At 47.2% G+C, this 12,455-nt stretch overlaps 1 protein-coding gene across 2 annotated transcripts in view; it reads right to left on the reverse strand.

The window, feature by feature from the left end:
* Positions 1-201: 201 nt before the first annotated feature.
* Positions 202-12,455, reverse strand: part of SHISAL1 (shisa like 1) — a 98,686-nt gene continuing 86,432 nt past the window's right edge. For both annotated transcript variants that reach the window (XM_049884621.1, XM_049884622.1), the window contains exon 5: positions 202-4,209. In XM_049884621.1, the coding sequence (XP_049740578.1) occupies position 4,209 (1 nt within the window). In that variant the 3' untranslated portion in view covers positions 202-4,208. The remainder of the gene's footprint in view (positions 4,210-12,455) is intronic.

Here is a 12,455-nt window from a genome sequence, read left to right on the forward strand (position 1 = left end):
GACCCAGCCCTGAGGGAACAGGGGGCCCGGGGGTGTGTACGGGGAGCCAGGAGGCAGCCATACCCACAGCTCCTTCTGTTTGAAATGACCTGAAGACATTTTCTTGCTTTTGAGGGGAGCTGGGCTACTTTGAGCCCCACGTTTCCCCCACACGCCCCAAGCCCTCCCTCCCAGCCCCGGAACTGAGTTTGCCTGAAGGGTTTCTCTGGTGCCGAGGGGAAATGCTACCCACGCCAGCAGTGCCAGCTGTCTACTGCTGTCGTTCTGAAGCATCAGACAGCCAGAGGGACCAGGGCTACCCGCGGGGCTCACGTGTGTGTGCATGTACGGACGCGTGTGTGTGCATGTGTGCGAGTTTTCAGTTAAGGCCTGTTTGAAGTTGGTAATGGTCGGCGTCACATGTTAGCCTGGCAGTCAGAAGCTTCCGGCGTGTCAGAAGGAGGCAGTTGTGCCTGTGGGTGGGTGACTGCAGAGGTCAGCTGGGGGGACCAGCGCAACCAGTGGAACTGCCAGGTACTGGTTCTGAACAGAGACTCTGACACACCCAACGGCGAGCTTGTACACAGACAGGAAGGAAAGCACAAAACTGCTCATGGGTAGCAGTTCCCCGCAGGGAAAACGTCCGTAAAATACAGGGAGTCAGCTACACAGACCGGCACCGGGCACAAGTGTCTCAGTGGACAACCTGTCCCCATCCTCTCTCTCTTCCCCACTTTTTTTTTTTTTTTTTTTTTTACAAATTACAAGTCGCTAGCCAGAAGCTCACAGTAAAAAGTAAAAGTAGGCAGCTTGAAAAATTAGGTTTGGGAGTCACTAAGAAAGTCTCTGCTTGAATGTGTCACTACCTCGCGTCTAATTGGCAGGGACACTTCACTTATTGGCCACAAGAGGATGGGGAAGGGTTTTTGTCTAGGGCCTGAAGGACTTTGAGGAGCCCCTCCACCAAGTGGACTTCCTCATGCACATGCCGTCTACACAGGGCACGCCACCCAGGTGCACACCGTTCTTACCCTCTGGCAACTCTGTAAGATAGCCAGTGTTGTACCCTCTGCCCAGGTGAGAGAGCTAGGCTCAGAGTGGGCAAACGATCAGCCCGAGGTCACCCAGCTGAGAGCGGCAGTACTGCAGACCCATGCTTGGGCCTCCAGACTCTGAGTCTGTCTGCTCCCCAGGCTGCTGCTAGGGCTGGGTCAGTCTGTGATCTTCCCCTGTCTGGCTGCCCAAGAGCCACCCTGCCCAGCCCTGGGGGCCATTGAGGAGAGAGGCTCCAAAACTCAAAACCAAACCTGTTGCTGTCAAGTCGATTCCAACTCATAGTGACCCTGCAGGACAGAGCAGAACTGCCCCACAGAGTTTCCAAGGACCAGTTGGTGGATTCAAACTGCTGACCTTTTGGAGAATAACCGTAGCTCTCAACCACTGTGCCACCAGGGATCCAGAGAGGCTCCAGGCAGCAGTTATTCCTGAAAAGACCTTTGGTGGAGCCAGGAGGAGCTCCTGCCAGGGTGCAAATCTCAAGAATGCAAGTCTGGAGAGTCCTGCCCTGCTGGGCTCTGTGGCAGTGCCACTGACTTGGCACTCAGGGGAAGGAGGCAAGACCACCAGCCTTCTCGGCAGAGGAAGTGTCTTAGTGTGAGCAGCTACGGAGGTATCCCAGGACCACAGGACAGCACAGATGGGAGTTTTTAAGGGTGAGCCGGCCTGACTCCTTCCCCTTACAGACGGGGAAAATGAGGGCAGAGAGGACACAGGACTTATCTAAGTCACACTGCTCTTAGCAGCAGAAATGATGCTGGAATTTGAGTCTTGTGAGCTCCTTGGCCCAGGATTAGGTGCTTTCTGACTCCTGAGGCTCTGCAGATGGGATGCAGGTGTGGGCTGATCCAGCTGCATACCTTCACGGCAACTGCTGCTCTACAAGGACAAGGCCCAGGGGCACGTCCTGGGTGACTCAGAATCAGGGAAAAAGAAACCATATCTGCTTTTAATCAAGAACCTTAGCGACGGTTCTCCCACTTTGCCTCTGCCAAGCTGTACCCCTGGGGATTGGCAGCACTAGATGGAGGAGATGGGTCTGGGCCTTCCACAGCCTGCCCGTGTGATCTTGTGCAAGCCATGTGACCCACCCGAGTCTCAGTTTCCTAGTCCATGAAATGGGAAGAGTCCCTTCTTTAACGGCTATTGTGAGAATGAAGAGTCAGGGTGTGTGGAAAATGCTTCATGCCCTGGAAAGTTCTTTCCGTTTTATCAAAGGGCATAAAGTTTGGTGCTATGTGTCTCACAGTGAACCCCAGAACCTGGGCTCTCTATCCTCACCTCTTTCCACACTTGCTCTGAGTCCCAGCCACCCTGGCTTTCTTTGGGTTCCTTGAAACCACCAAGCCTGTTGCTGCCTCAGGGCCTTTGCACTGGCTGCCCCCTCTGCCTGGAATACTCTTCCTTCTGTATTTAAAGCTCACGGTTAGCTCTTTCTTATCATTCAGACTGGGCATAAGTATTACCTCTTCAGAAAGGCCTTCTCAGACCACCCAAGCTTCCCAAAGCCCCCACTAATACCTCACTTTGGCTGAATTCTTGTGGCGCACTCCCCACTGTGGACATCTTCCTCGTTCACTGTTTATTTCCTCACTGTCCTCTCCCCCAGCTAGCAGGCCAGCACCACATGCAGGGACCTCGTTCACGCTCCTGTCCCGTGAACAGATGGTGTGTGTGCGAGAATGCTGGCTCTGGTTAAATGACAATACAGGGTCAGGAGGCGACACGTTTATTGAACAGGGCCAGTGAGCTAACAGCTGGGGAGGCTCGGGGGTCACGTGACACTGGTAGGATGAATATGTCTACACCAGCAGCATGGCCTCTGGGGATTTGTGTGGTGGGTTCCCGGGTGAGGCCCTTCCCTGTGTGGGCCGGGGCGGGCCGGCGGATGGATGGACGGGCCGTGGCCGAGCTGAGCTCTGTGGACAGAGGTTCCGGGCATCCAAGTGTGCTTGGGAGTCCCACCTGAAGTGGGAGGATTGCTTCCTGCCCCCAGGGATTTCCATCATTCTCATCACTCTGTCCGGCCGTGCTCTATGTGTCTGTCCCTCCCATTAGATGGGAGGCTCCCAGGGACAGGGGTCAGGCCTGGCACACAGTAGGAGTTTAACCAGAGTGTGTTGAGTGAATGAGGGTCCCAGGTAGTTGATGATGGATAATGCCAGGTGGCATCCTGCCCACTGAAAAGGCATCGGGGAGATACTGAAGAGAATTGTGCTGGGAGATCCTGGATTTTTTTTATGTACCTGCAGTCTCCCCATCTAGTGGCCCTGGGCACCCTTTCCCTGCTCTGAGCTGTTTCTGCAAGGGTCATCCATACCCACCCCACAAGGTGTCATGCGGTGAGAGTGAACGCGGGTGCACATGAAGACGCCTAACCTGGTGCCTGCCCCACGGTCGTGCCCAAGCTGCAACCCCTGTTATTACTATTGTTACGGGAAGGAATCTGTAAGAATGAGCCCTGACTGGCATTTTCAAATCCCTAGTGGCCTCTGAGACACAGTGAAGACAAACCATCTTCCCTGGCCCAGGAGGTCACTGAAGCTTGTGCACAGTGGGGCCGTGCCCTGTGCATGCAGCCCCCGGGAGCTGGGAAGAATTCTCAGCCACAGGGTGACCCGCACCCCTCAGAGAACTTTGGAGGGAGAACCCCAATAAAAACCACCCAAGCAACCCAACAACAAGGACACCCCAAATCACACACACATACACACACACACGCACGCCCACACTCACAGTCAATATTCTGATGTGGATAGGCCCCAGGGGCCACTGCTGGAGGGAAAGGAGGCGAGGGGAGTGTCGTATTTGAGCCACAGGTACGACTTACAGGTCTCATCCTGCTGGCTTTAATCGGCCAGAGCAGCTTTGTGTTGGTCAGCCTGAGTCCACCACAGCATCACCTCTCAGCAGCCACCAGCCCAAAATGGGACTATTGCTTGCGGACGGGTGGCCCAGAGCCCCTTCCCCTGCACCCCCGGCCCCGCCCCTGAGTGTGCTCCTAATCTTAGAAGTCTGTGGAAGGGGGTTTGGGGCACCGGCAGCATTTCCTCCTCTGCCACCACCACCGCCGTCTTGGCTCGCTCTGCGTCTCGGTTAGGAGTCGTTCTTGGAAGCTGAGCCGGGCGCTCTGGATCTCACCTCCCCCATCCTGAGGCACGGCAAAAAGGTTTTCTGGAAGAAGCAGAAGGAAACGAAATATCACATGGTGTCTCCTCTACAGGGACTCACTGGGGACGTTGTTCTCAGGCCTCAGTAATAGGAGGAGATGGGTTTTCTCTGAGCAAGTGGCTCGTCTTTGCCCCCAGACATTGTGAAACTTGTAACTCTAAGGCTGGAATCAAGGCAGGAAAGCCTGTTCTCACTATGGTTCACTATAGTCCTAGTGTACCTGACATATGCAATAAGACAAGAAAAAATGCATCAAGTGTCAGGATTAGAACGGAAGAGCCAAAATGATAATTATTTGCAGATATTTTACAGAGAAAATCCAACAGAATCAGCAGGCTAATTATTAGAATGAATAAGAGAGTTCAGATACAAAGATACAAAATTTTCAATCTGTAAGCTATTTGATCATCTTGCAAAAATTGCCGTTGTTCATCTGCACTGCTGATCATCTTGGTGATTATACGTCTTGGTTTGGGAGAGTCTCAGTTAACACCTGTTCTGGCATATTTCTTAACACACCTGTTCTGGCATATTTCTTAACAGTGTCCCCTGCCCCATCAAAGCGTCTTGATTTGGATAATAAATTAAACTCTATAACAAAGTGGAAGCCATTATAAACAGATACAGATACGAATCATAATAGTAATAAAGACTATTATGCATCTTTGTGACGGTTAAGATTGCGTGTCCACTTGGCTGGGCCGTGATTCTCAGTGTTTATATGTGATCACTCCCATGACTGACTCTGCTCTGAGTAGCCAATCAGTTGAAGGGGAGTTTCCTTGGGGTGTGGCCTGCATCCGAATATAAGCGGACGTTCTGGCTTTTTTGCTCTCTCTGGATCCTGCGGCTGCCTCCTGTTCATCTGACCTACAGTTCCTGGGACTTGAGCTATCAGCTTACCTGATAGCTTGACAGCCCCTGCAGCTCCTTGAATCAGGAGAAGCCTTGTGGTCTTGCCTGCCAATCTTGGGATTTGTTGATATTCATAGCCTGTGAGCAAAAGCTCTGCTTTCTGACCTGCTGATCTTGGGTTCACCAGCTCCTGCAGCTACCTGAATCAGGAGAAGCCTCTGTCCTAATCCATGGACTTGGGACATTCCAGCCTCTACAATTGTGTGAGCTGTTTCTTTGATATAAATTTGTCTTCACATGTATTTATACACTTTACTGGTTTTGCTTCTCTAGAGAACCCAGCCTAAGACAATCTTGAAATGACACCCCTGGTTAGGACAATATCACACAAGCCGTGGAAATGAAATCAGGGGATCCTCGTACAAGGTCAGGCTAAGAGACCAACAGAGGAGAGCCCAGGGTGTAAAACAGACCCATGGAGCACGTGCAGCTATGACTGGCAGAGCTGAGTTGCCTTTGCCCTTACTCTTCTTAAAATTGCCTCCAAAGAATGAGGGCAATGAGGGACAGAAGTTCACCAATTCCATCTGTGGCAGGCACTGTGAATCCCTCTCCTACATTCGTTTACAGTGATAATGTGCTCAGTCACAAACACTCACCTTCCCAGGCTCCCTTGCAGGCAGGGGAGGCCATGTGACCCAGTCTGGCCAATGCCAGTCCACGGAAGCAGAAATCTATTAGAAAGAGGACATGAAGTCCAGAGGAGAATCAGCCATTTTCCAACCATGAAAATGAAGGACTCTCACTAACACAGGGGGAGTGGAAAGCACGGAGAAACCTGGGTTCTGGTGGCAGAACTTTTTATCGGCAAGAAAAATAGACCCCATTTGGTTACGCCACTGTGGCTGCATTTCTGCTACTTACATCTGATTACAGCTCTTCACGGATAAACCATCTTTAACCAAGCTAGGAAGCTACTGAAGCCCCATACCCAAAAAGAAGAAAAGGCTTTCCAAGGCTGTGCGTGTTAGCCAGGGTATGGGAAGAAGTTGATGGAGGGTCTCCAATACAACCCCAAAGCCCGCTTCTCCCAAATGAGTGGTACCCCAAGGGGGGAGGCAGCCCTCTCCTACTTGCACCAGTTGGGGTGTGTGGGAGAGTCCATGAACGGCCTCCTCGGCCTCTCAGAGCAAAGTCAGATCCAGGTAACCTCCCGCCACCTGCTTTATTCTTCTGCAGAGCATGGAACTCGATCTAGCATACCACATATTTTGCTTATTTATCTGGTTTATGTTTGTCTCTCCCCAACTAGAAAAGGCCAAGGAGTTTGTGCACCTTGTTCATTGCTGCATCCCCAGAGCCTAGGACATTACCTGGCACGCAGTAAGTGCTTCATCAATATTTGTTGGATGAATTTAAAACCAAAATGAACCATCTTTCAAGTATAAAGTCAATAGAAAAGCTCTTTGAACATATTTTTTGAATTATAGTTGCCATGATCCCTTTTAAAATGAATTACTAGAGGACACACTCAGGCTAACCAGAAGATAAGTGGAATAATGCTGGCAAGAGCACTGGAATTGAACACAGAATCTATTTCACTACAGGACGAAGTCTAAAACAAATCTAAGGATTGTGACTATTACAGAAAAGAAAGAAACAGAAAACACAGGACCCATGTAAGTGATAATCGGCAGGAAGGAAAGAGGTGGGAAGCGGGAAGTAATGTGAGGAAGCTGACATCTTCGTCATTTATACCTGGGCCTAAAGAATCATGTGGAGGTTGAAGTGAAATTGGAGGTACGAAGGTAAAAAAAAAAAAAAGGAATATAATCAACCAAAACTTTGGTGGAAGGGACAGATGGAAAGGGAACATAGAAATATCCTAATTTGGACATTCGTAGTAGGGAGAAAATAAACACTGCCTAAAGAAATGGAAGATTAAGAGTGCTCTATCATATTATGGATATGAAGATGACTACTGGACCAAATTACAAGTTTTCCAAATTATCAAAAGATGTATAAACAAAATATAAAACAAAGACAACCCAGAGCCTGTGGTGAAAGTTGACAACCTCCACAAAAGCTATAAAAGCAGAAAGTGTATCATAAGCTACGATGACAGAACTAAGTCCGAGTGGATCCACCGTGTCAGGCAACATAAATGAGCCATAAGCACTTGCTGGAAGAAAAGAGAAAAAGACTCTCAGACTGGTTTAATACAAAGGGATTGGCAGAAATAAAATAAACAAGCACAAACCAAAAGAAACCAGGGATCTTGAACCGAGTATCAGACAAAGCTAAAGTCAGGGCACAAGAAATATTAAATGAGAAAAAGAAGAGCACTGTGGAAGCAACAAAAAAGAGAGGAAACTTGAAGACCTAAAAGTAATGAATGCTTAAAAAAAAACTTTTTTACACACCATATAACATAGCACTGACATTTATAGAGCAAGAACTGGAGAAAATTTGGGAAGAAAAAGACAGGGTATGCTAGTGTTAAAACCCGTTGCTGTCGGGTCAATTCCAACTCATAGTGACCCTACAGGACAGAGTAGAGCTGCCCCAGAGGGTTTCCAAGGAGCGGATGGTGAATTTGAACTGTTGACCTCTTGGTTAGCAGCCGAGCTTTTAACCACTAAGCCACCAGGGGTCCATGCTAATATTACCCAGAAAAAATATTAGTACACTTTAATTCACCTCTCCAGCCGTTATGGATGAAGTAAACAAAAGTATAAGGAAGGCTATAAGGATAGCCAAATAATCTAATTAATAGAATAGGGGTGTGTGTGTGTCTGTGTAGAACAGAACGTACCTTCCGTTCAAGTGTTCTTTAAAATGCACAAAGACTATTAAGCCACAAAGAAAATAAATTCCAAAAAGTAGAAACAGAACAGATGACATTCTCTGATCACAATATTAAATTTAATGAATGTTGAATTAAATTTTAAAAATATTAACCGTTAAAAGAAAAAACAAAGCAAACTGCCACCAGGAATTAAAAAACAAAAAACTCTTTAAAATAACTCTAGAATCAAAGAAGGAGTCAAATAACAAAATTGCAGAAGATCTAGATAATAGTGAAAATAAAAACGTTACATGGTAGAACCTGTTGGATATAGCCAAGACAATGCTCCGAAGAAAATCCATAACCTTAAATACCGATCTTAATAAACAAGAAAACACAAATTAACCATCCAATTAAGAAAAGTTAGGAAAGAAAGACAATAAACTTCAAGAAAGCAATTGACAAATTAAATGGAGTTTAAAACAGCAAAATAAAAGAACTAATAAATAAATTCACTTTCTGGTTCTTTGGGGAAAAAAATAAATGTTAACTATTGGCAAATCTAATAAACAAAAGGGAGGAAAGTATAAATGTATACGTTTTTTTTTTAAGAAATATAAAGGTGAAGTGACTGCTTGGAAAAATCACCAGTACTTTTGCTCTTTAATTCCACTGCTCCCACCAGCCTTTAACCCCTTCAAACAGGCTTTTGCTCCAACTACTCCACAGAATTTCCCCTTGTCAAGGTCACCAGAGACCTCCATGTTGCCAAGTCCAATGGCCAATACTCGGTCCTCCTTTGTCTTGTCTTCTCAGCAGCATGGGCACAGGTGATCATTCCTCCTGCTCTTGCTTCCTGGATACCCCAGCCTCTTCTCCTGGCTCCCCTCCTACTTTTCTGGCTGCACGTGCTCAGGGTCCTCCGCTAGGCTCTCCCCGTTTCCTGACTCCTCTCAATCTCTTCTCACTCCTGAGGCTATCATCTCGTCCCAAGGATTTGAACACAATCTCTATGTTGATGGCTTTCCAGCCTCAAACTCTCACCTGAACTCTAAGCTCATATATCCAAATTGTCTACCTGACATCAAAACATGTAGTGGACACCTCAAATTTAATATGCCCCAGGTTAAAATCCCAGTCTTCCTCTCCAAACCATCTTTTCCCACTATTTTTCCGATGTCTCCAGCTGCAACTCCATCCTTCTGGTTGCTCATATCTGAATCCCGGAGTCATCTTTGGCCTCTCTCTTTGTCTCATACCCCACACCCAATCCATTAGCAAATCCCATGGGCTCTTCCTTCAGAATTGGCCATAAACCTTGCAATTCCTATCATGGTCCAAGCCAGAAGGATTCTTGCAGTGGCCTCCTCACCGCTCAAATCCTTTGTCTACGCTCAACACAGCAGCCAGAGGGAGCCGGTGAAAATCCAAGTCAGGTTATGTCTGTCCTCTTCTAAAAAGCCTCAGTGGCCCCCAGCTCACTCAGAGTAGAAGCCAAAGTACCCCCCCTCGCCCCACTACCTCTCTGATCTTATCTTTTATTCTGCCTTTTGCTTACTCCTCTCCAGTCTCCCTGGGCACAATCCTACCGCAGGACTTTTGCACTTCCTCCCTCTGCCTCAAGCTTCTTCTCCTGGATAAAAGCAGGGCTTATCCCCTCATCTCCTTTAAAGCACCTTTTTAGTGAGACCCTCCCTGACCACTCTATTAAAATCACACTCCATCTCAGACTTTCTCCCCACTTTCACGTTATTTTTTTCCATTTATCAGTGAGGATGGCAAGACTTCGTGCTGGAACCTTGATGGCACAGTGGTTAAGAGACGTTCCTTGGAAATTCTATGGGGGCAGTTCTACTCTGCCCTATAGGGTTGCTATGAGTCGCAATAGACTCCACAGCTATGGGTTTTATAACCATGGTTATAATCCCATTAAGGAATGGGGTTTTCTTTGTTATGTTAATGAGGCAAGATTAGAATAGATATCTTAAATCAATCTTTTTTGAGAAAGAAAAAGAGCAAATTAAGCAAAAAAGCATAGACTGGGGAAGAGAGATGCCAGGCTACATGAAAATTGCTGAGGGACAGAAGCTGAAAAGAGACAAGGACCTTCCCCCAGAGCTGACAGAGAAAGAAAGCCTTCCCCTACAGGTGGCACCCTAAATTCAGACTTCAAGCCTCCTAACTGTGAGAAAATAAATTTGTTTGTTAAAGCCACTCATTTGTGGTTTTTCTGTTATAGCAGTGCTAGATAACAAAGACACTGTCCAAGAACAAATCTAAAATGAGAGAAATGCAAATTAAAGCTGCAAGGACAAACGATTCCAGAGCATAGACAAAGGAAAGCTTTGGTACTCTTTCACACCTTACATTCACAAGGATCAAAAAGCTTGACAGCACAATGTGTTTGCTGGTTGGTGCGGGAAAGCCCTCTCCTTTACTGCTGGTGGGAGAGACATGGGTGTAACTTCTATGGAAGGTAATTTGACATGATCCCATGTTACGGATTAAATTGTGTCCCCCCAAAATATGTGTTGTAAATTCTAACCACTATGCCTGTGGTTATAATTCCATCTGGGAATGAATTGTCTTTGTTATGCTAATGAGAGAGGATTCATGTAGGGTGTGTCTTGAGTCAATCTCTTGAGATATAAAAGAGATTAAAACAAGCAAGTGAGGAAGCAGGGATGGGGGCAGAGAAATGCCAAGTCACATGATGATCACCCAGGAGCAGAAGCTCAAAGAGACAAGGACCTTCCTCCAGAGCTGATGGAGAGAGAAAGGCTTCCCTTAGAGCTGGCACCTTGAGTCCAGACTTCTGCGTCCTAAACTGTGAGAAGATAAACTTCTGTATGTTAAAGCCACCCACTTGTGGTATTTCTGTTATAGCAGCACTAAATGACTGAGACAGAATTCGGTAGTGAGAGTGGCATGCTGCTCTAACAATCGCCCACGATGTGGAAGCGGCTCTGGAATTGGATAATGAGTGGAGGCTGGAAGAGTTTTGAGGTGTCTAATAGCAAAAGCCTAGATTGCACTGAAGAGACTGCTGGTAGAATTATGGACATCAAAGGCAATGCTATTGAGGGCTTGGAAGGGAGTGAGGAGAGCCATACAGAAAGTCTCTATTGTTGCTAGAATGTTGTTGGAAATGTGGGCATTAAATGTGTTTCTGGTGAGACTTTAAAAGAAAATGACAAACATGCGATTGGACAACAGAGGAAGGGTGATGCTTTTTATGTAATGGCAAAGAACTTGTCTGAATTATGTTCAAATGTTTGATGGAAGGTAGAACTTGTAAGTGATAAACTTGGATATTTGGCTGAGGAGGTTTCTAAGCAAGATCTTAAAGGGGCCACATGGCTTCTCCTTGCCACTCACAGTAAAATGCAAGAAGAAAGAGGTGGACTTAAAAATGAACTGTGCAAACTAAGGACACATGTCCTAGAATGTTCACCAAAGACATGGCTACACAGTCTTTTGTTACAGAGATTAAGCCTATGACTGATGGACCTAAACAACTACCACAGAAGAAAATCCACCAGCTTAGACAGATAAAGAACGAAAGCCAAGCTGTCTGCCTCTTGGAATTCTACAGGCAGGAAACAGGCCAAAGAAGCTACATCTGTTGCCCTCCAAAAAACAAAAGGACCATCCCTGGAGAGATCCAGAGATTAGCAAAACTGTTGGAAGGAGCACAGGAAGCAGGACAGTCTTGGTTTCAAAGGGTGGGGCCACAGTTTCCTGAACCTCAAAGGGTGGGGCCATAGTTTCCTGAATCTCAAAGGGTGAGGCTACAGCCTCCTGAGTTTCAGAGTCGAATTTTGCTAACTCTGTTCTGGTGTGTGGGGTTCCTGTTACAATGTGCCAGGGGGATGGGGTTGCTGCCCAAAGCTGAGGCAGTAGAGTTGCCATGCCCAAAAGGCAGAAGAACAGAGCCTGCCAGGGCCAAGGGGTGGGGTCGCCGCTCAGATGGACTAGAATAAAGGTGCTGCCTAAAGCCGAGGGAGCAGGGTTGCTATCCCAGAGGGCCTGGAAGGTGCTGCTGAAGCCCAGGGCTAATGGACCTACACCCAGCAAGCCCCTTAGCAACTGTCCTACAGCTCTACTCACAAGGGTATGATATATGCACATGGTCATTCATTACAGCAATGTGGGTAATGGAAGGTTAGAACCAATGAAATGTCCATCGGGAGAGCACTGTTTAAAAACAATGGCTCAGAGTGACATCTGTGAAAATGGCAGAGTAAGCAGCTCCAAGGGTCCATCCCTCCACAGAAGCAAAAATGGTCAGAATCAATTTTGTCAGAACCCTAGAAAAGAGTCCAAGGTTTACAGCAACCAAACAAATGAAGAATTGAGAAAAAGGCAACTTAAAAATGGTAGGAAAGCTTTGTGGCATTTTTATTTGTCCTTACCACACCCCCCTTGTTGGCTCAATGGTGGTCTTGAAGAGGGCATCCCTGGTTTCAGAGGGAGCAGAGCAGACCTTAATCACAAAGAATTGCATTTGTCTGTTCTAAGCCGTTTGGTGGCTGCCTGCAGGACTGACACAGGGTGCTTGTCTCTATTTCATCTATCTCAGGGCTCACTCTGGGTGGGAAAATGG

This window comes from Elephas maximus, chromosome 4, assembly GCF_024166365.1.
Source record: "Elephas maximus indicus isolate mEleMax1 chromosome 4, mEleMax1 primary haplotype, whole genome shotgun sequence".
Lineage (NCBI taxonomy): Eukaryota > Metazoa > Chordata > Mammalia > Proboscidea > Elephantidae > Elephas > Elephas maximus.